General features: G+C 36.2%; 1 protein-coding gene across 1 annotated transcript in view; it reads left to right on the forward strand.

Moving 5' to 3' along the window:
* Zc2hc1b (zinc finger C2HC-type containing 1B) overlaps positions 1–27755 on the forward strand; it is a 51273-nt gene that overhangs the window by 18552 nt on the left and 4966 nt on the right. Inside the window, exons 5-6 of the mRNA XM_015501960.1 lie at positions 15853–15992; positions 19636–19744. Coding sequence (XP_015357446.1) covers positions 15853–15992; positions 19636–19744 — 249 coding nt within the window. The remainder of the gene's footprint in view (positions 1–15852; positions 15993–19635; positions 19745–27755) is intronic.

The raw sequence follows: 27755 nt of genomic DNA on the forward strand, positions 1-27755 counted from the left end.
TGACATCAGATCTCTGCCATGTTGGTATCCTATGCGAATGGCAGCATTTCGTTCCCCTTGCCGGGCAACCAAAGCAACGGGTGAGTCCTGACCGGCCCTCAGCAGGACCCGGACCGAGAAGCAGTTTCCGCGGGCTCCTAGCCCCGGTCCAGGGAAGTTCCGGGAGCCGGAACTCGGCCGCTCCGTGCTCGGTGTAAGCTCCTATAAGTGTAAGCTCCTGTGTTTTCTTTTTTAAATAGTTTTAGCTCTTATGTTTAAAAGGTCTTTGATCCAGTCTGAGTTAATGTTTGTGTGTGCCTTAAGGTAAGTTTTCAACTCCATTCTTGGACAAGTAGATAACCAGTTATCTTAACACCATTTAAAGACTGTTTTCCCCATTAAATGATCCAGGCACTCTTATTAAAACTCAATTGACAGTATATTTGAGGGATTAATCTGGACTTTCTGTTCTGTTCCATTGTCTGATAAATCTGTCTTTATGGCAGTACCACCCTATTTTGATTGCTATAACATGACAGTTTTGAAATCAGGAATTGAGTGAGTGCTTCAAAATATAACCAAAGTGGTTCTGCTTATTTCTGAGTTCTTTGAGATTCCATATAGAATTTGGAATTTTTTTTCTATGTCTGTAAAAAATACTATTTGGGGATTTTAACAGAGATTTGATTGAACCCATGGGTCATTTTGAGTAGTATTGTCACTTTATCAATATTGTCTTACAATCCATGGACACAGGATGTCTTTTCATTTATTTATGTTTTCTTAAATTTATTTCAGCAGTATTTTGTAGTTTTTAGTGTACAAGTCTTTTGTCCTCCTTGGTTAGATTTATTCCTATGTATTTTATTATTTTTAATTTTACTATAAATGAAATTGTTAACTTCTCAGAGTGTTCATTGCTAGCATATAAAAGTGCAACTTATTTTGATATGCTGACTTTGTATCCTGCATCTTTGCTGGGTATATTTATTATCTCTAATAAATATTTTTGTAGAATCTTCAGATTCTCCACATATTTGAGTGTCATCTTTAAGTGTCATCTCTCTATTTCTCATGCCTTTTATTTCTTTCTTGTGCCTAAATCTTCTGGTGAGAACTTCCAATATTATGTTGAATAGAAGTGGCAAAAGTGGGCATCCTTGTCTTGTTTTCCATTTGAATATGATGTTAGCTATAGGTTGTAATTTTCTATTTAAAGAATAAATAATAGCACATTTGGATAATATTATACAATATGAGAATGAAATATGTGAAAAAATAGCACAAGGTTGAGTGAGGAAAGTGGGGTATATATTGTAGTGTGTTGCATTATATTTGAATAAGTATAGTATTATTTTAAGATAGATTTGAAGTTACTTGAGTAACCACCCAAAAATATTGAGGTGTAGCTAATAATGCAATACATCAAACAGAGATGAAATGGGGGAGACCAATCCAAAAGAGGACAGGAAAAGACGGGGGCAGGTGAGGTGGATAACAGAGAACAGATGGGGAAAAGACAAATAACAGGATGAAAGAATGAAGCCTAGCCATGTGAATAATTTCATATTAATGACCTACAAACTCCAGAAAAAAAGACCAGGATCATCAACCCGAATAATAGATCAAAAGTCAACTCTTATATGTTTTTCATAAGAAGCACAAGTGGCTATGCTAATATCAAGCAAAATAAACTTCAGGACAAGTGTTTACAGAGATAATGATTCAAAAGATGTACTCCTTAGGAAGATCTATCAATTCTAAATATTTATATATGTAGTAACAGCTTTAATGAATGTGAAACAAAAACTGACACAATTGGAAGGAGAAGCACACAAACTCACAATTATATTTGGAGACTTTATTATTACTCTCTAAGTAATAGAATATATGCAGAAAAGTCAGTTAAGAGTTAGAAAATTTGAGCAGCAGTAGCAACAGTGGGATGAACACCGCTTTAAAGTCCACATGGAACATTCGCCCACAATAGACCAACTTGTAGAACCACAAAGTGGTTTTCAATAAACCATTAAAAGTATTGAAGGTCGTATAGAATATGTTCTCTGACCACTATAAAATTAGAAATTATTGAAAAAAAATCATGAAAATTTCTGAATATCTAGATCCTAACAAGTCATTTCTAAATAGCCCATGTATCTAAAAAGAAATCTCAGGAGAAATAAGAAAATATTTTTAGGGACTGAGGTTGTAGTTCAGTGGCAGAGCACTTGCCTAGCATGTATAAAGCACTAGGTTCCATCCTTAGCACCACATAAAAATAAACAAATAAGGGCATTCTGTCCAAAATTTTTTCAATTTTTTTTAACTTAATAATAATTAAAATATATTGAAACATGGGATTCAGCTTATATGGTGACTAGAGAGAATTTTATAGCTTTAAATGTTAGGAATAACGAAAGATTTAAATCAATTATCTTAAACTTTCTCCTTAAAAAGTTAGAAGGGATTGGGATTTAGCTCAATCATAGAGTAGTTGCCTAGCTTGTGTTCAATTCCAGCAACGTAAAAAAGAAGAAAAAAAACAATTGAAACCTAAATTAAGAATATAACAAATGTACTTCATCAAATAACAAAATATTTTTAAAAGCCATGATCATTTCAAAAGAGAAAAAGCCTTTGACAAAGTGTAACACCTATACATATTTAAAACAAAATAAGAAGCCTATCAGTGAAATAGAAATAGAAGGAAACTTCATCCATAAAGGACATTTTAAAGAAATCTACAGCTTATATCACACTTAATGGTGAAAAACCAAACTGAGATCAGCAAGAAAGCAAAGATATCTATTCTGACCACTTCTATTCAACACTACTAGAGATAGTACCCAGTGTAATAAGGCAAGAAATTGTGTGTGTGTGTGTGTGTGTGTGTGTGTGTGTATAAGAGAGAGAGAAGAAAAATTGGAGAGGTAGAAATTAAACTATCTTTATTCATAGACAATATGTTTATAAAGAAAGAAAAGTAGAAAACTACTCATCTCTAGGATATATAAAATACTCAAAAACCTTAACACCAAAAAAATAAAAATAAAAATAAAAATAAAAAAATCAATAAATGGGCCAAGGACCTGAACAGACACTTCTCAAAAGAGGATATACAATCATCAAACATACGAAAAAAATGTTCAACATCTTCAGCAATTAGAGAAATGCAAATCAAAACTACACTGAGATTTCATCTCAATCCAGTCATAATACAAAACAGAATACAAAAACAGTAAGTGTTGGCAAGGATGTGGGGGGAAAGACACACTCATACATTGCTGGTGGGACTGCAAATGGGTGTAGCCAATATGGAAAGCAGTATGAAAAATCCTTGGAAAACTTGGAATGGAATCACCATTTGATCCAGTTATCCCACTCCTTGGTTTATACCCAAAGGACTTAAAAACTGCATACTCAGGGGCACAGCCATATCAATGTTTATACCAGCACAATTCACAATAGCTTAATTATGGAACTAACCCAGATGCCCTTCAGTAGATGGATAGGGAAACTTTGGTTTGTATACAGAATGTAACATTACTCAGCATTAAAAGAAAATAAAAACATGGTATTGGTAGGTAAATGGATGGAGTTGGAGAAAATAATGCTAAGTGAAGTAAGCCAAACCCCAAAAACCAAAGGTTGAATGTTTTCTTTGATATGAAGATGCTGACTCATAATGGCGATTGGAGGGTAGCTTGGGAGGAGTGGAAACTTTAGATAGGGAAAAGGGGAGGGAGGGAAAGGGAGGGGGCAAAGGGGTAGGAATGATGGTGGAATGAGTGAGACATCATTACCCTAAGTACATGTATGAAGACCCAAATGGTGTGAAAATACTTTGTGTACAATCAGTGACTTGAAAAATTGTGCTCTATATGTGTAATATGAAATTAATTGTATTCTGTCGTTATGTGTAACAAATTAGAATAACTAAATAATTTAATAATAAGAAAACTAGGGTATTACAATAAAGCTATGGAAATTAAAGTGAATTTAACAAGATTTTTAAATATGAGGTATACACAATGAATTGTAATTTCATATGCCAATCATAAACAATTTAAAAGTGAAGTTAGAAAATACTATGTGCAATAACATTTAACAAATTGAATATGTAGGGATATATTTTTAAAATATGTGTAGGACCTATAAAATGAAAAGCCTGAAACATTCCTTCCAGGAATTAAAGAAAACCAAAATCAATGGCAAAATTTACTATTTTCAAAGTTCAAGAGAACTCAGTATTTTATTGTTTTTTTAATCAATTCTATCCAATTGATCTTTGGATTCAATTTAATTCCAATAGAAAATATGTGCAAGTTTTATTTGCTGAGTAGGAATTGACCAGCATGTGAAAATTAAAGGATCTGAAATAGCCAAGATAATTAAAAAAGACAAAATCGAAGGACTTCCTGTAATGTTATTGTGGTTTGGTATTGGTGCATCAAATAAACAGGTGATAAAATTTAGACAGAGACAGATTGTTCAAGATGACAGAATAGAAGAGGTTACTTTCCTGGCTGCTGTGTGGTGTGAAACCAAGAAAGCAGATGGGCAACTTCCGAGCACAGTGGGTGAAGGAAAAAGAAAGGATTTTACTGGGAATTAATACCGAACATAAAAAGCAAATCAGGGATTCAGGAGGCTGGATATAATAAAATGAGGAAGAAATTCCCAGGGCCACTGCTGCCCCTGCCACCATCAGCACCAGCCTGAGCAATCCCCTTGCAAGCAAAAGGAAGGAATAAGGGAAGTAAAGGAGTCCACATTCTTAAGAGGCTTGTGGCATGTCTGGATACAGAGAGCTCAGAGATCAAAAACACTGCCAATTAACCCGAAAGGTGTGTCAAATAATATCCTTGTGCAGGAAAGAAGCTTGCATCTATCTAGGCTACCACAGAGGACAGAAAAAGCAACTATTTTGCAGCTGTGTCATAGGGGCCGGCAGATGGAGGAACCAATTCCTGGCAAACCTGAGCTGAGACCAAAATACAGGTCTGGCAAGCCCACACTACATGACAGAGAGAGTGCCTAAGTGACGGGGAGAAAATCAGACATGGAGATGGGTTTAAACAGGGCAATACAGGTCATGGAAATACACCCAGCTCTGCCCCAACCACCTTGAGTCCAGTGGCTCACAGGACAAGCTGGAAGAGATGCATCCAGCCAGAAATTCAAAAGAGTGGGAGCAGAAGTGATTGAGTTTGGAGACTGAACACAAAAGACCAGGAAACGTGGCGTCTGCAGATAACTGAGGGGACTAAAGATTGGCTCCTCTGCCACATGAGTGGAACCCAGGGGGAGATCCCTAGTGTGCACGCCCCCAGCGTGGACCAGCAACTGCTAGGTCCTGGAGGTGTACTGATTTAAAATCTTCAAACCAACTGCAGTTGAATGAAGAACCTGGACCCTACCTAAGCCTAAACCCCACCTCCAGGATCTCTGTCTATAGAATTTCCTTTCACATTCCAGTGAACTCACACTGAGGATGGAGCAGACATCACAGGCAGCCTACCCCACATATCACTGCTGAGAAGGGAAGCCAAGAATTTTTGGAACTCCAACAGAAACAATTCTTTAACTTTTCATCAAGATTTTTTTTTCTTTTTTCATTTTTCCTATTTTAATTGTGACCTGAATGGTTCATGGACGTTTACACATGTTTATTGTCTTTCATTTCTAGCATTTTTTGAATGCTGTTATTTTTCATGAATTAGTATTTTGAGGACTAGGATGTTTGATTAATATATTTCAGTTTTGTATTCTTTTTATTTTAAAAAATTTTTATTTTATATATTTTTCTCTCACTTCTGTTTCCTTTGATTCTCCTTCTCTCTTTTCTTCTGCTAACAGCCAATCTCTATTGTTCTCTCTTTTTACTCTTCCTTTTTTATTTCTATTTTTTTCTCCTCCCTCATAATCATCTCATACTACGTCACTTCTGTTCTCTTCCTGTTCACCATTTGAAATGGTAAACCCTTTTGCAATTTACTATTTTACTGTGGGCAATAACTGATCACATCATTTCTATTTATTGTGACAACTAACATTATATATCTCATAGTAGGAAATATTTGGTTTAATGCTGTATATTGTTTTCATTGGTTATTATTATTATTATTTGTCTCCCCCTAAACTGTGAGGTACCAGAAGCCTTGAGGGATGCTGTAAGTCTTCAGGTTAGAAACTCAACTGCCTCAGATTCATACCATTAGATGGTTACACACACACACACACACACACACATATACAACATGCAAAATCAAGGGAAGAAATTGCACAAAACAAACCAAAATACTTCAATAACAGAATCCATCTATACCATAGTGGAAGAAATGTCAGAGAAGAGTTTAGAATGTTCATAGTTAAACTGATCCATGAAGTAAAAGACAATGTAAGGAATGCAATCAGGGAGAAAACACAGAAAGTGAAAGATCACTTCAATAAAGAAAGATTCTGGGGGGAAAAAAAAACCCAAGCAGAAATCCACAAAATAAAGAAATCATTAAACCAAATTAAAAATTCAATGGAAAGCATCACGAACAGACTAGACCACTTAAAAGATAGTTTCAGGCCATGAAGACAAAATATATAATCTTGAAAATAAATTGACCATGGAAAAAAAGATGTTGAGACCATGAACAGAACTTGTAAGAAATATGGGATAACATGAAAAGACCAAACCTAAGATTTATTAGGATAGATGAAGGATCAAAGATACAAACCAAAAGAATGCACAATCTTTTCAATGAAATAGTATTGGAAATTTCCCAAACCTTAAATATGAAATGGAAAATCAAATATAGGAGACTTCCAGGACACCAAATATACAAAATTACAATAGACCTACATCAACATTATTATGAAATGCCTAATGTACAGAATAAGGATAGAATTTTAAAGGCTGCCAGCGAAAAATGATAGGTCACATTTAGAAGAAAAAAAATTTGGATCTCAGCTGATTTCTCAACCCAGATGCTAAGAGCTAGGAGGTCATGAAATAATATATACCAAGCTCTGAAAAATAACAGATACCAGCCAAAATTACTATAGTCAGCAAAATTAAGCTTCAGAATTAAAAAATGAAATATAAACCTTCATGATAAACGAAAGTTAAAAGAATTCACAACTAGAAAGCCAATACTACAAAACATACTCAATAAAATATTTCATGAAGAAGAAATGAAAAATAAAAGTGAAAATAGCAAAGAAAGGAACTACAATAAAAGAACAGTGAATCAATGGAGAATAAAATTCAAATTAAAAACCTGGAATAAATAAAAATGACAGGGAATAAAAATTATTTCTCAATAATAACATCAAATGTAAATGGCTTAAACTCATCAATCAAAATATGTAGATTGATAGAGTGGATTGAAAAACAAGATTCAACAATATGCTGTCTCTGAGAGACTCACCTCATAGGCAAAAACACCCCCAGACTGAAGGTAAAAGAATGGGAAAAAAATCTTATCATTGAAAACTTATGATTGAAAATATTATTCACATGGGCCTCATGAACAAGCAGGGTTTTTATCCTCATATCAGAAAAAGTGGACTTTAAGCCAAAGTTAATCAGAAGGGACAAAGAAGTCCATTTCCTATTGCTTTAAGGGAATCATATATCATAAGACATAACAATCTTAACTATTTGTGCCCCCAAACAATGGAGCATCTATCAAAAAAACCCTTCTCAATATCAAGAATCAAACAGACCACAACACAGTAATACTGGGTGACATTAACATGCCTCTCTTATCACTGAATAGAACTTCTAAATGAAAACTAAATAAAGAAGCTATAGAACTAAAAAAAAAATACAATAATATAGACTAAACAGATATATATGGAAAATTTCATCTGTCAGTGACTAAAAATATTTTCTTCTCAGCAGCACATGGATCCTTCTCTAAAATAAACCATATATTAGGCCACAAAGCAACTCTTAGAAAATACAATTTATATATATATATATATATATATATATATATGTGTGTGTGTGTGTGTGTGTGTGTGTGTGTGTATTTCCTTACATCCTATCAGATCATAATGGAAAAAAAATAGAGATACTCTAACACCTAGAGACTAAATAATATGCTATTAAATGACCAGTGGATAGCAAAGAAATTAAAAAAAATGTATAGTGAAATATAAATGGATAGTGAAATAAAAAAAAAATTAGAGGTAAATGAGAATAGCAATACAACATATCAAAATCTATGGGACACTATAAAGGTGGTTATAAGAGGAAAGATTATCGCATTGAGCTCAATCATTAAAAGAATAGAAAGTCACTGAGTAAATAACCTAATTTTACATCTCAAAGCCCTATAAAAAGAACAAATCAACACCAAAAGTAGTAGAAACAGGAAATAATTAAAATCAAAGCTGAAATCAATGAAATTGAAACAAATTTTTTTTTCTAAAATCAACAAGTTGGTTGATTTAAAAAAAATGGTTCTTAAAAAAAATGAATAAAATTGATAAACCCTTAGGCAAGCTAACCAAGAGAAAGAGGGGGAAAATTACTAAAATTCATGATGAAAAAGGAAATATCACCCTGGACACTACCAAAATAGAGATGATAATCAGAAACTATTTTGAAAATTTATATTTTAATAAAATAGAAAATCTCGATGATATCAACAAATTTCTAGAATCATCTTACCTACACAAATTGAATTTAGGTGGACATAGAAAATTTAAACAGACAATTTCAAGCAATGAAATTGAAGACATCATCAAAAGCCTACCAATGAAGAAAAGCTCAGGACCAGACAGATTTTCCACTGAGTTCTACCAGAGCTTCAAAGAAGAATTAATACCAATCTTCCTCAAATTATTCCATGGAATAGAAAAGGAAGGAACCCTTCCAAACTCATTCTGTGATACCAAAACCAAAGATACATTAAGGAAAGAAACTTCAGACCAGTGAAAATAGATACAACAATTCTTAATAAAATAATGGGAAATCACATACAAAAACATATTAAAAAGATGGTGTTCCACAATCAAGTGGGTTTCATTCCAGGGATGTAAGGTTGGTTCAACATATGGATATCAATAAATGTAATTCACTACATCAATAGACTTAAAGGTAAGAATCCATGATTATCTCAATAGATGCAAAAAAAAAAAAAGCATTTGACAAAACATAGCATCCATTTATGGTCAAAAAATTAGAAAACTAGGAATAGTAACATCAACATACATCAACATTATAAAACATATATATATATGTTAAACCCAAGGCCAATGTTATACTAAACAGAGAAAATCTGAAAGCATTCCTTCTAAACACTGGAACAAGACAGGCGCCCTCTTTCACCACTTCTATTCAGGTGCCCTCTTTCACCACATTCTATTCTTTTGTCTAATAGCCAGAGCAATTAGACAAAAGAAATAAATCAAATGGTTATATATAAGAAAAAAAGATCTCATACTGTTACTATTTGTCAATGACATTATTTTATTTTTAGAAGACACAAAAAACTCCACCAAAAAACTTCCAAAACTCATAAACAAATCCAGCAAAGTAGCAATGTATAAAATGTTCCTATACACAAATGATGAATCAACTGAAAGAGAAATTAGGAAAATTATCCCATTCACATTAGCCTCAAAAACAACAACAACGACAACAACAAACAAACTTGGGATTCAATCTAACAAAAGAAGTGAAAGACTTCTATAATGAAAACTACAGAACCCTAAAGAAAGAACTTGAAGAAGACCTTAGAAGATGGAAAGCTCTCCCATGTTCTTGGATAGGCAGAATTAATGTTGTCAAAATGGCCATACTACCAAAAGCACTATACAGATTTAATGTAATTCCTATTAAAATTCCAATGACATTCTTCATAGAAATAGAAAAAGCATCACAAAATTCATTTGGAGAAATAAGAGGACCAGAATAGCCAAAGCAATCCTTAGTGAGAAAGATGAAGTAGGAGGCATCATAATACTAGATCTTAAAATATACTACAGAGCTATAATAAAAATGGTATGGTGGGGCTGGGGCTAGGGCTCAGTGGTGGAGCCTTGCACATGTGAGGCCCTGGGTTCTATCCTTGGCACCACATAAAAAAAAATTAAAAAGGTATTGTGTCCATCTTCAACTAAATATGTGTGTGTGAGTGTGTGTGTGTATGTGTGTGTGTGTGCATATGTGTATGTGTATACCACAGCATAGTATTGGTACAAAAACAGACCTGAAGACCAGTGGAATAGAATAGAAGACAGAAGATACTGGGCCCAACTTTCCATCATATCAGCTTAAGAACCAACTTCCTCAACAAGACTCCTAGAGTGCAAGAAGTAAAATCAAGTGGGATGGTATCAAATTAAAAAGCTTCTCCACAGCAAAGGAAACAATCAAGAACATGAAAACAGAGCCTACAGAATGCAAGAAAATTTGTGCCACTTATACCTCAGATGGAGCATTAATCTCCAGGATATATGAAGAACTTAAAAAAACTTAACACCAAAAAAACAAACAACCCAATCAATAAATGGTCTAAGGAACCGAACAAATACTTCACAGAAGAAGAAATACAATTGATCAACATATATATGAAAAAATGTTCATCATCTCTAGCAATTAGAGAAATGCAAATTAAAACTACACTGAGATTTCACATCACTCTAGTCAGAATGACAATTATCAAGAATAACAGTAACAATAATGTTGGTGAGGATGTGGGTAAAAAGGTACACTCATACATTGCTGATGGAACTGCAAATTGCTGTAACCCTTCTAGAAAGCAGTATGGAGACTCCTCAGAAAACTAGGACTGGAAACCCCATTTGACCAGTTATCCCACTCATTGGTATTTACGCAAGGACTTAAAATCAGCATACTACAGTGATGCAGCCACATAAATGTTTATAGCAGCTCTATTCACAATAGCTAAGCTAACAAATCAACCTAGGTGCCCTTCAATAGATGAATACATAAAGAAAATGTAATATATATACACAATGGAATATTACTGAACTGTTTAAAAAAATGACTTTAGGACTTTTGTTGGTAAATGAATGGACCTGGAGACTCTCATGCTAAGTGAAATAAGCTAATCCCAGAAAAACCAAAGGTCTAATGTTCTCTCTGATGTGAAGATGCTAACACACAATAAGGGGTGAGGTGGGAGGAAGAATAGAAGTTCATTGGTTTAGACAAAGGGGAATGAAGGAAAAGGGATGGGGATGGGAACAGAATGAATTGGTCACAGCTTTCCTATGTTCATATACGAATACATGACCAGTGAATCTCCACATCATGTACAACCACAAGAATAGTAGCTTAATTAGAATGTTATACCCCATGCATGTATAATATGTTAAACTATACTCTACTGTTATGCATATCTAAAAAAGAATACATTTTTTCAAAAAAAAAAAGAATCTAGACATAGTATTCCCCCAAATCTGCAGGCTGTTGATAATTTTCAAAGATGCCAAAGTAATTAAATGAGGAAAAGGATAGTCTTATCAAGAAATGATACTGGAATAACTGGATACCCATAAGGAAAAATGAACCCTGATTCTTATGCAGTATATAAAAATTAACTCAAAGTGGATCATTGACCTAAATGTTACAACTATAAAAGTTCAATTAAAGAAAACTCCAAAAATTTGTCAACAAAGATTTCTTAACAGGACACAAAATGTACTAACTTTTTTTAAAAAAAGGAATTTTGTAAATTGGGCTGCACCAAAATTAAAATTTTCAGTTATGAGACACACTGTTAAGACAATGGAAAGGCAAGCTACAGACTGGGAGCAAATATTTATAACCCATATATCTGATAAAGGGCTCACCTCAAGAACATATGAAGAACTCTTACAACACAATAGTGAGACAACCTAATGAGAAAAGGACAGGAGGGGTGTTTGAACAAATACATCAGGAAATAATAACCCATAAACTCATGAAGAGATACTCAACATCATTTTACTGTGGGAAAAATAAATGAAAACTATGATGAGATACAACAGCACGCCCACTTGAATGGCTAAAATTAAAGACACAATTCAAGCACTGGCTGGGATGTGGAGCAACCAAACCTCATGCACAGCTGACAAAAGTGTAAAATAATGCAAACACTGAACACTAGTGGTATTTTCCTAACCAAAAACCCATACAGCAAGTCCATTTCTAGTTATTTATGGAAAAATATATCCATAAGAAAATTTGTACATGAAGGTTCAAAGGTTTATCCATAGAGCATAAACTGGAAACAACTGAAAATGAATGTGAATAGATAAATTGTACATTATTTAGAAAATGGAACACTTCTCAACAGTAAGAAGGAAGTGCTACTGTTCATGCAGAAGCATGGATGTTCTGTTATATGAAATTATAGAACAAATAAGACTTATCTATTGTGACAGGAAAATGAATCTTTGATTGCCTGAGACTAGGTTTGGTGAAATATTTCTGAAATGGGCCCTGAGGGAACTTTGGGGGCTAATGAAAATTGGATATACAAATTTGTATGTTTGTCAAAACTCACTGAACTGTATACTTTTCTCAGTATGAGCCTGTGTGTAAATTATTTCTCAAAAGGTTCATTTGGAAAAAGTACGAAAGAAGCCACAGTGTAATCACAATATAAAAATCATCTGAACTTCTACTCCAGAAAATAGTCTTCACAATTGCTTCACTTTTGCTGTGTTCTATGAAAATGTAGCTTAACATAATGTGTCGTCTTAAGCTGTTTGGTAGAAAAATCAATTTTAGGAATAAACAAGTACTTTGGTAACAAGCTTCATAGAAAAAATCTTTTATGAGAAATAGCTTGATTTTAAGATCAGAAGCTACAGTTGATGACTACCTTATGGTTTTTTAATTGTATAAGTGAAACCATATCAGATGTTTTGCTGTGGAAATTTTTCTCATTATCAAGTTGGATCTAAAATGCAGGGATTAGTGTTTCTCAAAAAAAAAAAAAAATCCCTTTGCAAGACCTCATTACAAGTTCAACTTATTTTTCTTCCTTTTACATTTTTATGCCAAAATAGCTTTTATAATTACTTCCTTACACTTAACTATAATTTTATGCAACAAATAAAATGATTATATACAATCACACATTTTCGTTACAATTTGATTATTTTGATTGTACAGAGATTTTACGTTAGCCCAGTTCTCAAGACTTAGTTACTAAAAAATTTAACACACACACACACAACCAGAATTATATATAATATGGCCTAATACACATGAGTTTGCAAGTAATTTCCTTTTTTCCCAGACTTATTCCCTATTGTCATGTTTTCTCGTGGCATATATTTATTTATTCTAGTTTTTACTGATCAACTAAATCTGCCAATGATTCAAATTTCCAGGATATTGTGACACTTTATAGGGATAGTGATATATAATATTCATGATTAGGAGTTATTCTGTGAGGCCTGTGACATTTGGTCACCATTTTATATGAGTACATAGTGGTCTCAATATAATGTTTACATTTTAAAATGATATTTGTTTTCTACTTTAATTTGATATGTAATCTGGCCACCACATTTCTCATAAGAAGCCATATGTAATCTGACTCTTTAAAACATTATCTTTTGAAATATATAGGACAGTGATTTTTACAAAAGCATAATTGATGGAGGAAAAGAAGTGATTCCAGTTGAGATGAGGATAGAACATGTAACTCAATCACTCCATGTTTAAATGACTGCATTAGAAAAATACTTTTCCATTCTCAAAATATTTGACATTCAATATAAATGCAACTGGCAGTCCCTGCCCACTCTTATGACTGGACTTCATGTCCCTCTTGTGGACTACAGAGGGCCTGGTGCTCCCTCCTCCCACAGCTCATCCCACCAAGTGGTAATTGTGTCTTTGTCCCATCGTCTCTGAGATTTTGGGGGGCAGGAAATGCACTTCAGTCTTGTTGCTTGTGTGGTGGCATATGGTGCCATACACGTAGAGGGTGTCAATGGATGAACAGACAAATGGGAATATGAGAGCAGCCCTGCACTTCCATGGTCATTGTCTCTGCCTGACCCAAGCAGGGTTTCATGGTAGCAGCATTTCTGACATAGGACTTGAGTTTCTAGCTGGTAAAACCAAAGAAATAACCACCAACTGAAGCACCAAGTTCTAGATAGGTTTTCTACAACATCATGAGTTCTGAACGATGATGGTACTTTCTATGTTAGTTTTTTCCTAAGCAGTTGTACTCTTATTTGGTGGTTGGAAACCCAGCCTTGCTGGACCTGTTTCCCTATGGCAATAGCTGTCATTTATAAAACACTCAGCAAAAGATCCAACCCTCCTTCTATGCCAGCCCTCCCTCGTGTGGATTATCAGTTAATTTTTACAATAACTTGATGAAATACACAATATGTATGTGCTGAGGAAATGGAGGCTTAAGGAGGTTGAGTAACTCCCCCAAGTTCATACAGTAAATGAAGAACTCAGGCTCCAAACCAGTTAGGCAGGCTCCAGAGCTTAAGGTCTTCATCAATCCCACTGTTTCATTTTATTTTTTTTAAGGCGTTTATCACCATGTGAAATTTTTCTATTTTTGTTTCTATATCAGAATGCTTATTCCTTTGTTGTATCCCCACATATAAAACAGCACCTGGCACATAGTAGGTGTTCAGTAAGTATTAGATTAAGGATTAGGTGCTGCCTTCTTTCATGTGGGATAAAGAGTAAGACTCCTAGATCATTTCTAAATGATTCTTATACTTTAGGAGTATTCAGTTTTAGGAAATGATTTGTTCAAATAGAAAACTCCCCAAACTGCTTACAAAAAGCTCTTAACCTTGAAGACATCACTGCATTAAATAGCCAACCACTCATGTAGGAATTTTGACTATGTGCCAATCTGAATTTCTATCCTGAGTTTGGGTTGACCCTCTTTGAGGGGAAATTCTTCTTTTATGTCATACATATCCCCTTTGTTATCCCTTAAAGGTGCCTAAATCAAAACAAAGCAAACCCTAATCCCTGCAGGCTTTGGAGAGGAGTTGACCCTGACCTTCCCACTTTGCTATGCACAGCCCCACATTCCAAAAAGATCTTGAATCTTTCTCACCTCCCATTTCTCTAGCTAATTACATGCAATAGTTACAAATGAAATTTTAAAAAAATCAGATAAAAAAGGTGTTTCTCAGAACCACAGAAGGACCTACCTGGGCTGCCAGGGTCTTGCAGCTCAGAAGCCAAGGCTGTTTCTGAAGTCACATAGTTATCACCCCTCTTCTTCTTTCTGTTTTTTCACCCTGGCCACCTTTTATCCTTTCACCATATCCTTTCTTGAATATATTGTTTGCTTCCTCTCTTAGTTCAGTAAAAAATCTAGCGGCTGCAAAAACAGTGTGTCTTTCTGCTAACCCCATCCCCCAAGCCCACATTTTAAAACTAAATCTCATCTCCCTCTGAAACTCCATAATTTCTTTGTGACCTCTGTCTCACCCAGTACCAGAGTCTGGGCTTTTTGTGAATATTTTGTGCCCTTCTGTACCATTAATACTAACATTCTGTGATTCCAGGACTGCTATATTTTAAACAAGGATTCACTAAATAATTTGTTTAATTGGGAAGTCCCTGAGTATAATTAATCTTTTGTCTACAAGAGATATCTTATAAACATTTTAAGGGCACATTCTTATTGAAATGAGTGCCTCACTAGTAAAAACTTTCCCTATTATGTTTTTTTAAATTTTTTTTTGAACCCTTTTAAATCTTCCCTTTCTGGAATAGGCTATCTCAAGCCAGAGTTGGGGACCTTGTCCTTTCTTGTTGGAGCAGAGTTCACATTCTATTTATTCCATATAGTCCATTCCATAAGTGTTTTTGAAACATTAATTACCACTTGTTTCTATCTCTACATACAGATTATATTCAGTGCCCATATTGTATGAGGAGGTTTAATGAAACTGCAGCCACTCGACATATAAATTTCTGCAAGGATCAGTCTTCTCGAAAAGTCTTTGATCCAGCTCAGACAGCAGCCAAATTGGCATCCAGAGCTCAGGTAAATATCTCTCCCCAGGTGTTGGCTTTGTGTCCTTGCATGCCTGGGGCAAGCAGGTAGAATTTGCAAGAACCTCAAATACCCATCCTAAGAAGTGTAAGGATCAAGAGATCTGATTACTGTCACTCATCCCCCTGGGTGTTTCTTCTTTTGGAAGGCATGCTTTCTAGCCCGCAATACCTTGGGGTATTGTGGAAAAAATATTTCTAAAAGTGCTCAAAGCTTCTTAGGATAAAGACTGGAATATATAAAATGTGTTTATGTAGCATTATGCTAAACCCCTATTTATCTGTTGGAGATTATCAGCCTAAACCACCCAGAATAGAACTGAGTGGAAGTGGCCTGGGGGCATGGATGGAGAATCACAGGAAGATGCTCTGTAAGTTTACATTGTGATCTGTAGAGGAGAGATGTCTTCAGCCTTTTGTTTAAGGCCACAGAACCAGCAAGTTAAAGTATGTGGGTGAATGGAAGCAGCTGTTACAAATACATACAAATAGGTAAAATGACAACCTGAGCTGGATAACAATAACATTATAACCTCACAATTGGAGTCAGCACACAGCTCCATACACATCAAAGGTCCTAATTCACAGTGCAGCATGGAAACCAGTAGTTTCACAAACTCGAGTCAGCCAGCAAGAGACATATTAAGTTGGTCTGAATTACTTTAAGAGCAGATAACATGTTTAGAAAGCTTTCCATTAAATCCAGTATCTCATGGGGATGGGACAATTTCCAACACTGGTGTATTCCATAGTAGACTATGATTCTGGGCTCTCTCTCCTCATCTATCAGGGAATGGCTCAATATCAGCTGTATACCAGACACCACGCCAGGTACTGTTGATCAGATATTTGTAATTCAAAGTAGGGAGCTTGGAAACAATACAATACAAGAGTGTTTTCACTGATGTATGTAGGAGGGCTGTGGAGGAGATGCCCATGGGATTCCTGGGCATTTTCGAAGGTAAGCAAACATTATCTTTTAAGTGTCAAAATGAGCTCCCCAGCTCAGAGTTGGGTGGGGGGGAGGACAGGGTGCAAAAAATGTCTTGCCTGAGATGCCACCCAAAGTCTGTGGGGAAATGACAGGATGGCACAGGCAACGTGGACAGCTGATCTAGAAGGACTTTAATTCAAGCCAGTTCGGACTAGGGAACAAGAGGAACTGAGCAAACAGAGGCATTAAAATCTGAGGACAGCAAGGCCCAGGGCTCAAAAACAGGAACTGGAAATCCCGGGGTACCTAGGAAGTCCTCCTTCCCACTGTCCGTCCCAGTGCTCCCTCTTGCTGTGCTTCTGCCTCCTCTGCAAACTGGTTTTCTTGGCTTTCCATCTGGTTGTCTACTAGTGGCCTCATGCATCATCCCATAGGTAGACTAGTTGAACAGTGGAAATTAATGTGACATACAACTGGCTTTTTAGAAAGGTTATTCTTGCAATTACTGTCCAAGACTGTGGGAGACCAGGAAGGAGCCACAGCAATGGGAAAAATCAGGGTCTGGGTTAAGAGAATGAAGGGGGGTAGGAGCCAGGGTGGATTTATTGATGATTGGGTTCTAGTGTAAAAGTGGGCTTCTGTTCATAATACAGGTTGAGTACCCCTTATCCGAGATAACTAGGACCAGAAGTGTTTCAAGATTTTTATGTTTTTTAAATTTGGGGGGCATATTTGCATACACACAATGAGATATCTTGGGGGGACCCCTAAGTCTAATACACAATTCATATATGCTCATATTCATCTCACAGAGCCTGAAGGTATTTTTCACATGTCTGTGTTTAGACTGGCACATCGTATGAGGTCAGATGTGGAATTTTCCACTTGTGGTGGTTTTTATATTGGTGCCCAAAACTTCCTGATTTTTGAGCATTTCAGATGTCAGATTTGGGAGTTAGGGATGCTCAACCTAAACTATTAATCTAGCTAAAGGAGCACAGGAGCGGGGAGGGTTTGTGGTGTGTTGCGGTGGGCGGAGGTGCATGAGCTGGTGGTCATAAATACAATTTTAAAGACTCAGCCCTTACAGATGAGGGAGCCTGGAGACTAGTGCAGTGTTGAAAGAGCCAGAACTCTGCAGTCAGTACTCAGAGTTTGACCTCAGTTCTGCAGTCCATTGTTTGTAGGTAAATTCTGAGACTCACTCGGATCTATACGATGGGCTTGAGCCTGGGAGCCTTGCTGAGTTGCAGGAGGATTATAGACAGCTGAGATCAGTGTGTTCATCCAGGGTTCCTCTACCCTTCCTCTCTGCAGGAGCCCCTTCCTCTCCTTAGGGTTGGCACCCAATTTGGGAGGGCTGTAACTGCTTTGGGCTTGAGTTCAACTTACACTTGGAACAGTGTGTAAGTGTGAACTCCCCCTCTGCCTTGTAAAGCAGTAGAGGGCTAGTAACATTTCTGCAAGTGATTCTTCTAACCAGTCCACGAGGTCAGTTGGCATTAGTGAGACCAAAGAAGGCACAGAGAAGTGGTGAACGGAAGTGGTTTTTATTCCTGAAGAAAGCCAGCTGGCTGTCCTGAGTGTAACCAGTGACTTGGCCCTGTTCCTCTCCTTATTTTCCAGAGCTAAGCGGGGTGACTGGGAACACAGCAGAAAGCTCGCTTGCTTTCTGCATTCCTTTGCTTGCTTTCCAGTCTATCTGAATGGCAGTGTCTGCTTCCCTTATGCCAGCATCACTACTTGTGGCCTTGCCTAATAGTGAAGCTTATTCAGAAATGGGACAAGAAGGGAGGGGATGTTTCAGTTTTGAAGGACTTAACGGCACAGCAACAATGTGTTTCTATTTTAAACATAATCATCTTTAAAATGTGTCATACCCTTAACCAAAAGAGACCAATATGGGCCTCTAAGAATTGCTTTCTTTGGTTTGGATGGGGTTGAGCTATCTGCTACCATCTCACGGCCGTCCTTGCCTGGGTGAGAACACTCTTGAGTAGCGGGTCATCTTTCTACTGTAGTTTCTATGGGACAAGAAGGTGCATCAGTTGTGAGGTAAAGAGGAGCTCATCAGGGATGTTTTGGTTCTTATTTTGTGTTTATCTAACCATTCTGTGGCTGCTCTGCAGGTATAGATATGGCTGGGGGTGTTGGAATGCCATGCTTAAAACATTTTCTGCCTGCCCATCTCTGTTCTTCTTCTCTATTCATGTTAGAAAACAAAATTATTTTCAAGTGGAATGAAAAAACATGATGTTCCATAACCATGTTCTTATTGACATTAAGTAGTTTATTACGTCTCCGTATACCTGATTTTATAGAATAAGCTTACCTTCAACAACCACAAGGGCTTGATTATGGAATGAAAACTCCAAACCCAAATGTGGCTTTGAGCCACCTACAAGAAGGACAGGATCCAGGCTAGGGTTATGGCCCAGTGGTAGAGCACTCGCCTTGCACGTGTGAGGCACTCGATTCAATCCTCAGCACCACATAAAAAGGATAAATAATAAAGTCATTGTGTCTGTCTACAAATAAATTTTTTTTAAAGAAAGGATAGGATCCAAGCTGAGGTGTAGGGTGTGCTTGTTCCCTTACCTGGGTGCAGGGGGTTCCTGCAGATGAGTTAAAGGACACAGCCTCTGGCATATGGTACCTGTGGTTATAGAACTGTGCACCGTCTCTCCCTCCTTCTCTCTAGGGCAGGGCTCAGGTGAGTCCCAAAAAAGAACCAACTGTTACCAGTGCTGTGGGAGCTTTGCTGCAGAACAGGGCCCTGGATACCACAAATGGAGTCCCAACCAGGTCAGGTAAGTCAGAGTGTTTATTTTAGCTTTCCAGTGATGGGGTCAAAGAGGGCCCTCATTGGCTTTGGGATTCATCCATAGTTGGCAAAAGCTAACAGGACATCCAGTGTTGCTTTTGGATACAAAAGATGTGTGGGTTTGTTTGAGGTTAAAGCTTATTTGCCAAGAGGGAATATTTCTTAATTTATCAGGATTACACAATTTATGACAATGTACAAAGTCCAATCCCCTTGCAGCAATCAGAGTCTACAACTATTGTTCTTCCGGTCTCTAAAAACTGAAAACATTGAGAATAGATGGCATGTCAGGTGCTGTGTTAAAAATAGAGGATTTTCTTTCTAGAAATAAGTCATTTCATCAAAGTAGCTGCACAGCCTGGCCACCATGACAGTATTGAGTTTGTGCCAGCCCATTTCCCTTCGTCCTCCCAATGTGTTTTCACTTATTTTACTCTGCGTTTTACAGAATGGGAAAAGGAGGTTTGAAGAGGGTAAGTTAGTTTTCTGAGGCACACAGCTGGTAACCAGCAGGCTGGATTAGGTATATACCATGCTATCCCCTCTCCATTTAAGCTGCATTAATAAATGTGGCAGTCTTCTCCGTGGTCAACATGTACTTCCAAGGCAGGATGGATAGTTTCATGGCCATAGTGGCACCTCTGATCAGAAGTCATATTTTGAAGGTATTCTCAGAACTAGAATAAGAATTTACTGTCACACAGTAAAAAAAGTAGCAGCATGGAAAGTTTTGTTATTAGTTTTAAATTCCTTATGGACTTTAAAAGTCCACATGGATTAAAAATTGAGTTGAGGTATACATTTTTTTATACTGCTGGGGATTGAATTTGGGGGTGCTTTACCATAGAGATATTCACAGGCTTTTTTAGTTTTTTGTTTAGAGACAGGATCTTGCTAAATTGCTTGGGGCCTAAGTTGCTGAGGCTAGCCTTGAACTTGTGATCCTCCTGCCTTAGTCTCCCAATTCCTGGGATTATGGGGGGTGCACCATCATGCCTGGATTTTTTTTTTAAAGAACCACAATAATGTTTTCCAGCAGCTATATCATTTCTGTTTTCAACCAACACTGCACAAGGGTTCCATTTTCTCGATATCCTTTACCAGCACTTGTTATTTTCTGTATTTTTGTAGTTGTTGCTGTTTTTAATAGTAGCTGCCCTAATGGATATGAAGTGGTATCTCATTGTAGTTTTATTTTTGCATTTCTTTAATGATCTGTATTGCTAAGAATCTTTTCAAGGGCTTGTTGGTGATTTGTAGATATTCTTTTGAGAAATGTCCATTCCAGGCCCTTGCCCATTTTTTCATTAGTTGCTTGTTTTTTGTTGCTCAGTTTTAGGAATTTTCTAATACCCTGGATTTTACCTTTATCAGATGCTTGAGTTACAAATATTTTCTTCCATTGTGTGAATTGCCTTTTTACTCTGTTGATACTGTCTTTAGATTCAATTTTTAAAAAATTGTCTATTTTTTCTTTGGTTGCCTGCACTTTTGGTGCCATGTTCAAGAAATCATTGTCTAATCCAAGATCTTGGAGATTTACCCCTATATTTTCTCCTAAGTTTCATAGTTTTGTGTTCTACGTTTAGACTTTTGACCCATTTTGAGTTGATTTTTATATATTGTGCTAGCTAAAGGTTCTACTCCATTCTTTTGCATGTGGATGTCCAATTTTACATTTGTTTAAAAGATTGTCCTCTATCCATCAAATGGTCTTGACACTCTTGTCACAATCATTTGAACCATATATGCAAGTTATTTCTAGTTTCTTTATTTTATTGGTTTATCGGTGTCTTTTTTGCCGGTACCACATTATCTTGATTACGGTAGTATTTACTTCAGAAAATGTGAGCTCTACAAGATATAACCAAGGTTGTTTTGGATATTTCAGGGTCTCTTGAAACCCTATATGAGTTTTAAGACAGACTTTCCTGTTTGTGAAAAAATATTATTAGAATTTTGACAGGAATTGCATTAAATCTGTAGATTGCTTGAGAGGTAGCATTAGCATGTTGGCAATAATAAATCTTCCAATCCATAATCATGGGATATGTATCAGTTTACTTGTGTCTTTAATTTCTTTTAGCCGGCTTGTATAGTTTTTATTGTACAAGTTTTCATATCATTGGTTAATTCCTTGGTAGTTTATTCTTTTTGATGCTACTCAAAGTTTTCATAATGTCCTTTTCAAATTGTCCATTGTTAGTATCTAGAAAAGGAACTAATGTGTGTTAACTTTGTATACTGCTACATTGATGGATTTATTACTTACAACTTTTTTTCTGATAAAATCTTAGGGTTTTCTACATACCACTGCATCTGTGAAGAGACAATTTTACTACTTCCTTTCCAATTTGGGTGTTTGTTTATTTTACTTGCCTAATTGTTCTGGCTAAAAAATTCTTTTTCTATATTGAAAGAAAATATTCTGTGTGTTTTTCATTTGTAGATTTTTAGAGTGTTAGGGTTATTTCCTTCTATTCTTGGTTTGTCTAGTGGTTTTTTTTTTTTATCATGAAAGGATGCTGAGTTTTGTAAATGCTTTTTCTGCATTAGTTGATACAAAAATGTAGTTTTCTTCTCCATTCTATTAAGGTATACTACATTGATTTCATACATCTATCTTTGTATTATAAGAATAAATCATACTTGGTCCTGTTGTATAATTCTTTTTATATGGTGCTGAATTTAGTTTGCAATTCTAGACTGATGGAGTGAATTAGGATTTTTTTTTTTGGGGGGGGGCAGGGGAACACTTTGAGAAGAATCAGTGTTAATTGTGTTTTAAATGTTCAGTAGAGTTCACCACTAACACCATCAGGTCCAGCTTTTGTTTATCATCAGTTTTTTGATTCCTGATATATCTCCTTGCTAGTTATGTCTGTTCATATTTTTTTTATTTCTTCATAATTTAATCATAGTAGATTTTGCATTTTTAGGAATTTGTCCATTTCATCAAGGTCAAACTTGTTGCAATATTATTGTTCATAGTATTCTCATGAAATTCTTTTTATTCTGTAGAATAGGGTAGTAATATCCCCAGTTTCATTTCTAACTTTAGTAATTAGAACCTTCTTCCCTTTTTTTCTTAATCCACGTAGCTAATGGCTTGTTGATTTCTTGGTCTTTCCAAAGAAGCAACTTTTGATTTTTACTGATTTTATTTCCCTTATTTTTGTGTTCTCAATTTTATCTCTCCCTTAATGTTTATTATCTGCTTCCTTCCTCTAGCTTTAGGTTAGTTGTCTTTTTTTTTTTTCTCATTCCTTAAGTTGCAAAGTTAGGTTGTAGGCTTTTTCTTATTTTTCTTTTTTTTTTAAGAGAGAGAGAGAATTTTAATATTTATTTTTTAGTTTTCGACGGACACAAATCTTTGTTTGTATGTGGTGCTGAGGATCAAACCCGGGCCGCAGGCATGCCAGGCCAGCGCGCTACCGCTTGAGCCACATCCACAGCCCCTTTCTTATTTTTTTAATGTATGTATTTACAGCTATACATTTCCCCTTAGCACTGCTCTCACTGTATCCCACAAGTTTTAATATGTTGTGTTTTCAGTTTCATTCATCTCTAAGTATTTAATAATTTCTCTTGTGAGTTCTTATTTGATCCATTGGCTCTTTAACAGTGTTTTGTTTAATTTCAGTTTACTTCTGTTATCGATTTCAAACTTCATCCTGTTGGGGTTAAAGAAAACACTCTGTATGGTATATATCACTTTTAATTTATGGAGACTTAACCTATGACCTAATGTGGTCTATTCTGGAAAATGTCTTGTGTGCACTTGAGAAGAATGTGTATGCTGCTGTTGTTGAATAGAGTGTTTTGTATATATCTGTTAGATCTGGTATGCTTATTGTGTTGTTTAAATTCTCCGTTTCTTATCCCTGTCCAGTTGCTGACAGGGATTTTGTTGAGAGAATTGAGGTCTCTATAATTGTCAAAATTTTATTTCTCCTTCAATTCTGTTGAGTTTCGCTTCATATATTTTGATGGTCTATAATTAGGTACGTAATTGTAATATCTTCTTGCTGTATTCAGCATTTTATTAATATATAACATCCTGTTTTGTACAATATTAGTGTGTCACTCTTACTCTCTTTGATTGCTATTTTGCAACATTATATCTTTTACCATCCTCTCTGTTTTAGTCAGCTTTTTTACTGCTATGACTAACAGATCTGACTAGAACAAGTTTAGGAGGAAAAGTTTATTTAGAGGCTCACGGGTTTAGCGGTCTTAGTTCATAGAAGGTTGGCTCCATTCCTCAGGGCTCCAGATGAGACTGATATCATGGTGAAAGATTGTGGCAGAGGGAAGCAACTCACATGAGATCAGGAAGCAGAGAGAGACTCCTCTATCCATATACAAAATATATACCCCATCATTACACCCCCAGTGAACCCGTTTCTCCAGTCACACCCCGCCTGACTCCAGTTACCACTAGTTAACCCATCAGGGATTAATTCACTGATTAGTTTAATGCTGTAACCTAATCACTTCTCCTCCAAACCTTCTTGCATTGTCTCACACGTAAGGGGGACACCTTACATCCAAATCACAACACTTCCATTTTCAATTTACTTGTGTCTTTGCACCTAGAATGAGTCTCTTATAAACAGCTTATAATTAAATCATGCTTTGTCCATTGTGCCAAACTCTGTCTTTTGATTGGAGGGTTTAATCCATTTACATTTATCTCTTCCTATAGGTTTGAGTTACTGTGTAGAGTCCTTTCAGTTCACCCTGCAGGACTCCCTGGAACATTTATTTCAAGGCAGATCTTATGTTAACAACTCCCTTAGCTTTTGTTTATACGAAAATGTCTTAATTTCTCCATCATTTTTTAATCCAGATATGGGATTCTTAGTTGACAGAGGTTTCCATGCCCACCCCACCCGCTTTTCTTGCACATTGTCTATATGGGCCCACTCTCTTCTGGCCTCCAAAGTGTCTGATGAAAAAAATTGCTGATGGTGTTATGGAGGATCCCTTATATGTGATGAGTTGCATTTCTCATGCTGCTTTCAAGATTGTTTTTTGAAGTTTTGAATATGTCTTGTTATGATTCTTGTTGAGTTTATCTTGCTTTTGGAGTTCATTGTATTTCTTGAACATTTATAATGGTGACTTTCATTAAATTTGGGAAGTTTTCAGCCATTGTTTTTAAGAAACATTTTCCTTGTCCTTTTCTCTTTTCCTGGTGTTCCCTTAGCACATATGTTGTTTGGCTTGATGGTAACCCAAGATCCCTTAATCTCTGTTCTGATTTCTTCAGTCTTTTTATTTTCTCATCCTCAGACTTCATAATTTCCATTGTCTTATCTTCAGGTTCATTGACTTTGTCTTCTGCCTGTTCAACTGTGTCCTTGAGTCCCCCTAGTAACTTCTTTTGTTTTAATTATATATTTTTTTTACTTCCAGAATTTATTTTTAGTATCTTTTTAGGAATTCTCTCTTTATTGGTATTTCCATTTTTTTCCACACATCGTTTTCTTGACTTTCTCCATATCTTCCCTTAGTTCTTTGATCATCTTTAAGACAGTTGTTTAAGTCTTTGTTGCTAGATCTCCGTAGAAGATCTGTCATCATATTTTTTTTTTTGTTTTTGTCTTTAATAATGCTAAGAATTGAACTCAGAGGGGCTCTACCACTGAGCTATATCCCCAGCCATTTTTTATTTTAAGACAGGGTCTCACTAAGTTGTGGAAGCTGGTCTCAAACTTGTAGTCCTCCAGCTCAGCCTCCTGAGTTGCTGGAATTACAGGTGTACTCCACTATGGCCAGATTTCATCAGGTCTTTTTTAGGGACAGTTTCTATAGATTTTTTTCCTCCCATGAATGGCCCTACTTTCTTACTTTTCTTGCATCTTGTGATCTTCTTGTTGAAAACTGGACATTTGAATCTAATAATGTGATAACCCTGGAAATCAGATGTTCCCCCTTCCCCAGGGTTTGATGATTTTTGTTATTTTTCTTTTAATTGTTTTGACTGTGCATACAATCATTCTGAAATGTAAATGTAGGTCTTCTCAGGCCTTTTCTGAGCTTGGGCTATTCCCTGGGCATATGCAGTCACTTTCCAATTTTCCTGTATATGCAGTTGTTTGGAATGTGCTAGTTTCAAATATCGGATTCCACAGGAGGGAAAAAAGACAAAAATTAAGGAGGGTGAACATGGTTCTGTAAGTCCCCTTTAAGTGTGTCCCTTCAGCTAGAGGACCAAAGGATTGCAGCCAGGGTGGGGTGGGATATGCAACAAAAGTGGCCACCTGCCTCTTTGTGTACCTCTTTGATCAGAAACAACATTCAGCTGTCAGAACAGAAGATCAGCGCCTAAATCTCTAATATTTGGAGAATAGTATCCTTATCGCCCACCCTGCCTCCCATAAGCCAAGTGCAGATTGATTCAAGGACATGTGCACAGCTGTCTACCACATGGCAAGGGGTGGGGAGGATATGTAATTGCTACTGTGTTAAAAGTTGAAATTGATGAAATTATAACTGCACTTTACTGTCCAAGACTTCTCCTCCAAGTTGCAAGCCTTCATAGACTTCAGAGTCCCAAAATAGTTACTTCACTCAGATTCTGCCAGTGTGGTTGTTATCTAGATGGGGAGGGAAATTCCTGGTGATTATTACTCTGCCATTTTCCCAGAATTCTGACAGATTATTAGTTTTCTGCTGATCTGTGAAAATGCAACAATGAACTGGATTTGGGTTTTCACTAAGAAAAAAAATGATTCAATCTGTATGTGTACTTGTTTGGTAAAACTTTTACTAACATGCTTTTTTTTCCCCCCTAAAGTATTATGATTAGTATCTTTCAGAAAAGACAATTTTTGTTATGATTTCTTATTTTCAGATAATATATGGTAATGCTTAAAAGGGGGAAAAGCACTCCTTTAATTTTGAAGTCAAAGCTTAATAGGATTGGATCGCTTTGACAGTGTGCAAAGTTGAATCTGACCCTAGCCCCACATGTCTAGAACTGTTGATCTCTTATCTGTTGAGCTTGGAGAGAGTTGATAATAAGAAAAGACAGAATGTTAGTGTACTGTTGAAAATCAGGGAAGAAATTCTGCCCTTGGAAAATTAATTTCTTTAAAGTGGCAGCAATGCATAAGGGAAAAGGCCCTAAATTAGGACTCACAAGTCTTGTGTCAGCATGTGATGTGAAGCAGAAAATTATGACATCATTCTGATACATCAGAAAATAGATTAGCAGATCTAAGCAAATGGAATGTTTGCTCTTGATTAGTTACTGGAGGTTTATAACCACTGTGTTCTTGCTGGGTTAAAGACCAGTTTCTTCAAATGGCATATACTAGCTTCTATAATACCATCTGACCTTGCTTTCTACTCTTTCTTCTCAACCCTGCTCCAGCTGCCAGGCCTCTGTTAATCCTTGAACAAAACAGGCATGTATACTCCTACCACAGTATACCTGACTGCTTCCTCTGCTGTGCCACCAATCTACACTGCTCATCAGCTTCAATTCTGTGCTGAAGTTTCATTTTCCCAGTGCGGTTTCCCCAATCTGTGTATTTAAAAGTAACAGAGGCCTCCCCAGTTTCCTTTGTAGTTTTTGTGTCCATACCATTTAGTGTTTCTAATATTCAATATATATATTTCATTTTCTTTCCCCTCCTGCCAAAAAAAAAAAAAACGAATGTAATTTTTAAGAGAGCAGGGATTTGTCTTTAATACACTACTCTGTCCCTATTGTTTAGAATTGTCCTGGCTCATACGCAGTCTCATGGCTGCAGCTTTCCCAGGCTGGAAATGTATGCTGGTGGCCCTACAGTTCTGGGGTCTCAGGAGACACATTTAAACCATGGCAGATCCTCATAATCCAAATAGAGCCTTCTATTAACACAACAAGTCCTTCTGGAATAAAATATATGGGAGAAAGTTGGAATCTTATTTCTCATTAAATTATTGACATTTGAATATAATTGACATGTTAATTTAGCTTTAGGAGATAGCTCTTCCCACCT

The sequence above is a fragment of the Marmota marmota genome, unplaced genomic scaffold (assembly GCF_001458135.2).
Source record: "Marmota marmota marmota unplaced genomic scaffold, marMar, whole genome shotgun sequence".
NCBI lineage: Eukaryota > Metazoa > Chordata > Mammalia > Rodentia > Sciuridae > Marmota > Marmota marmota.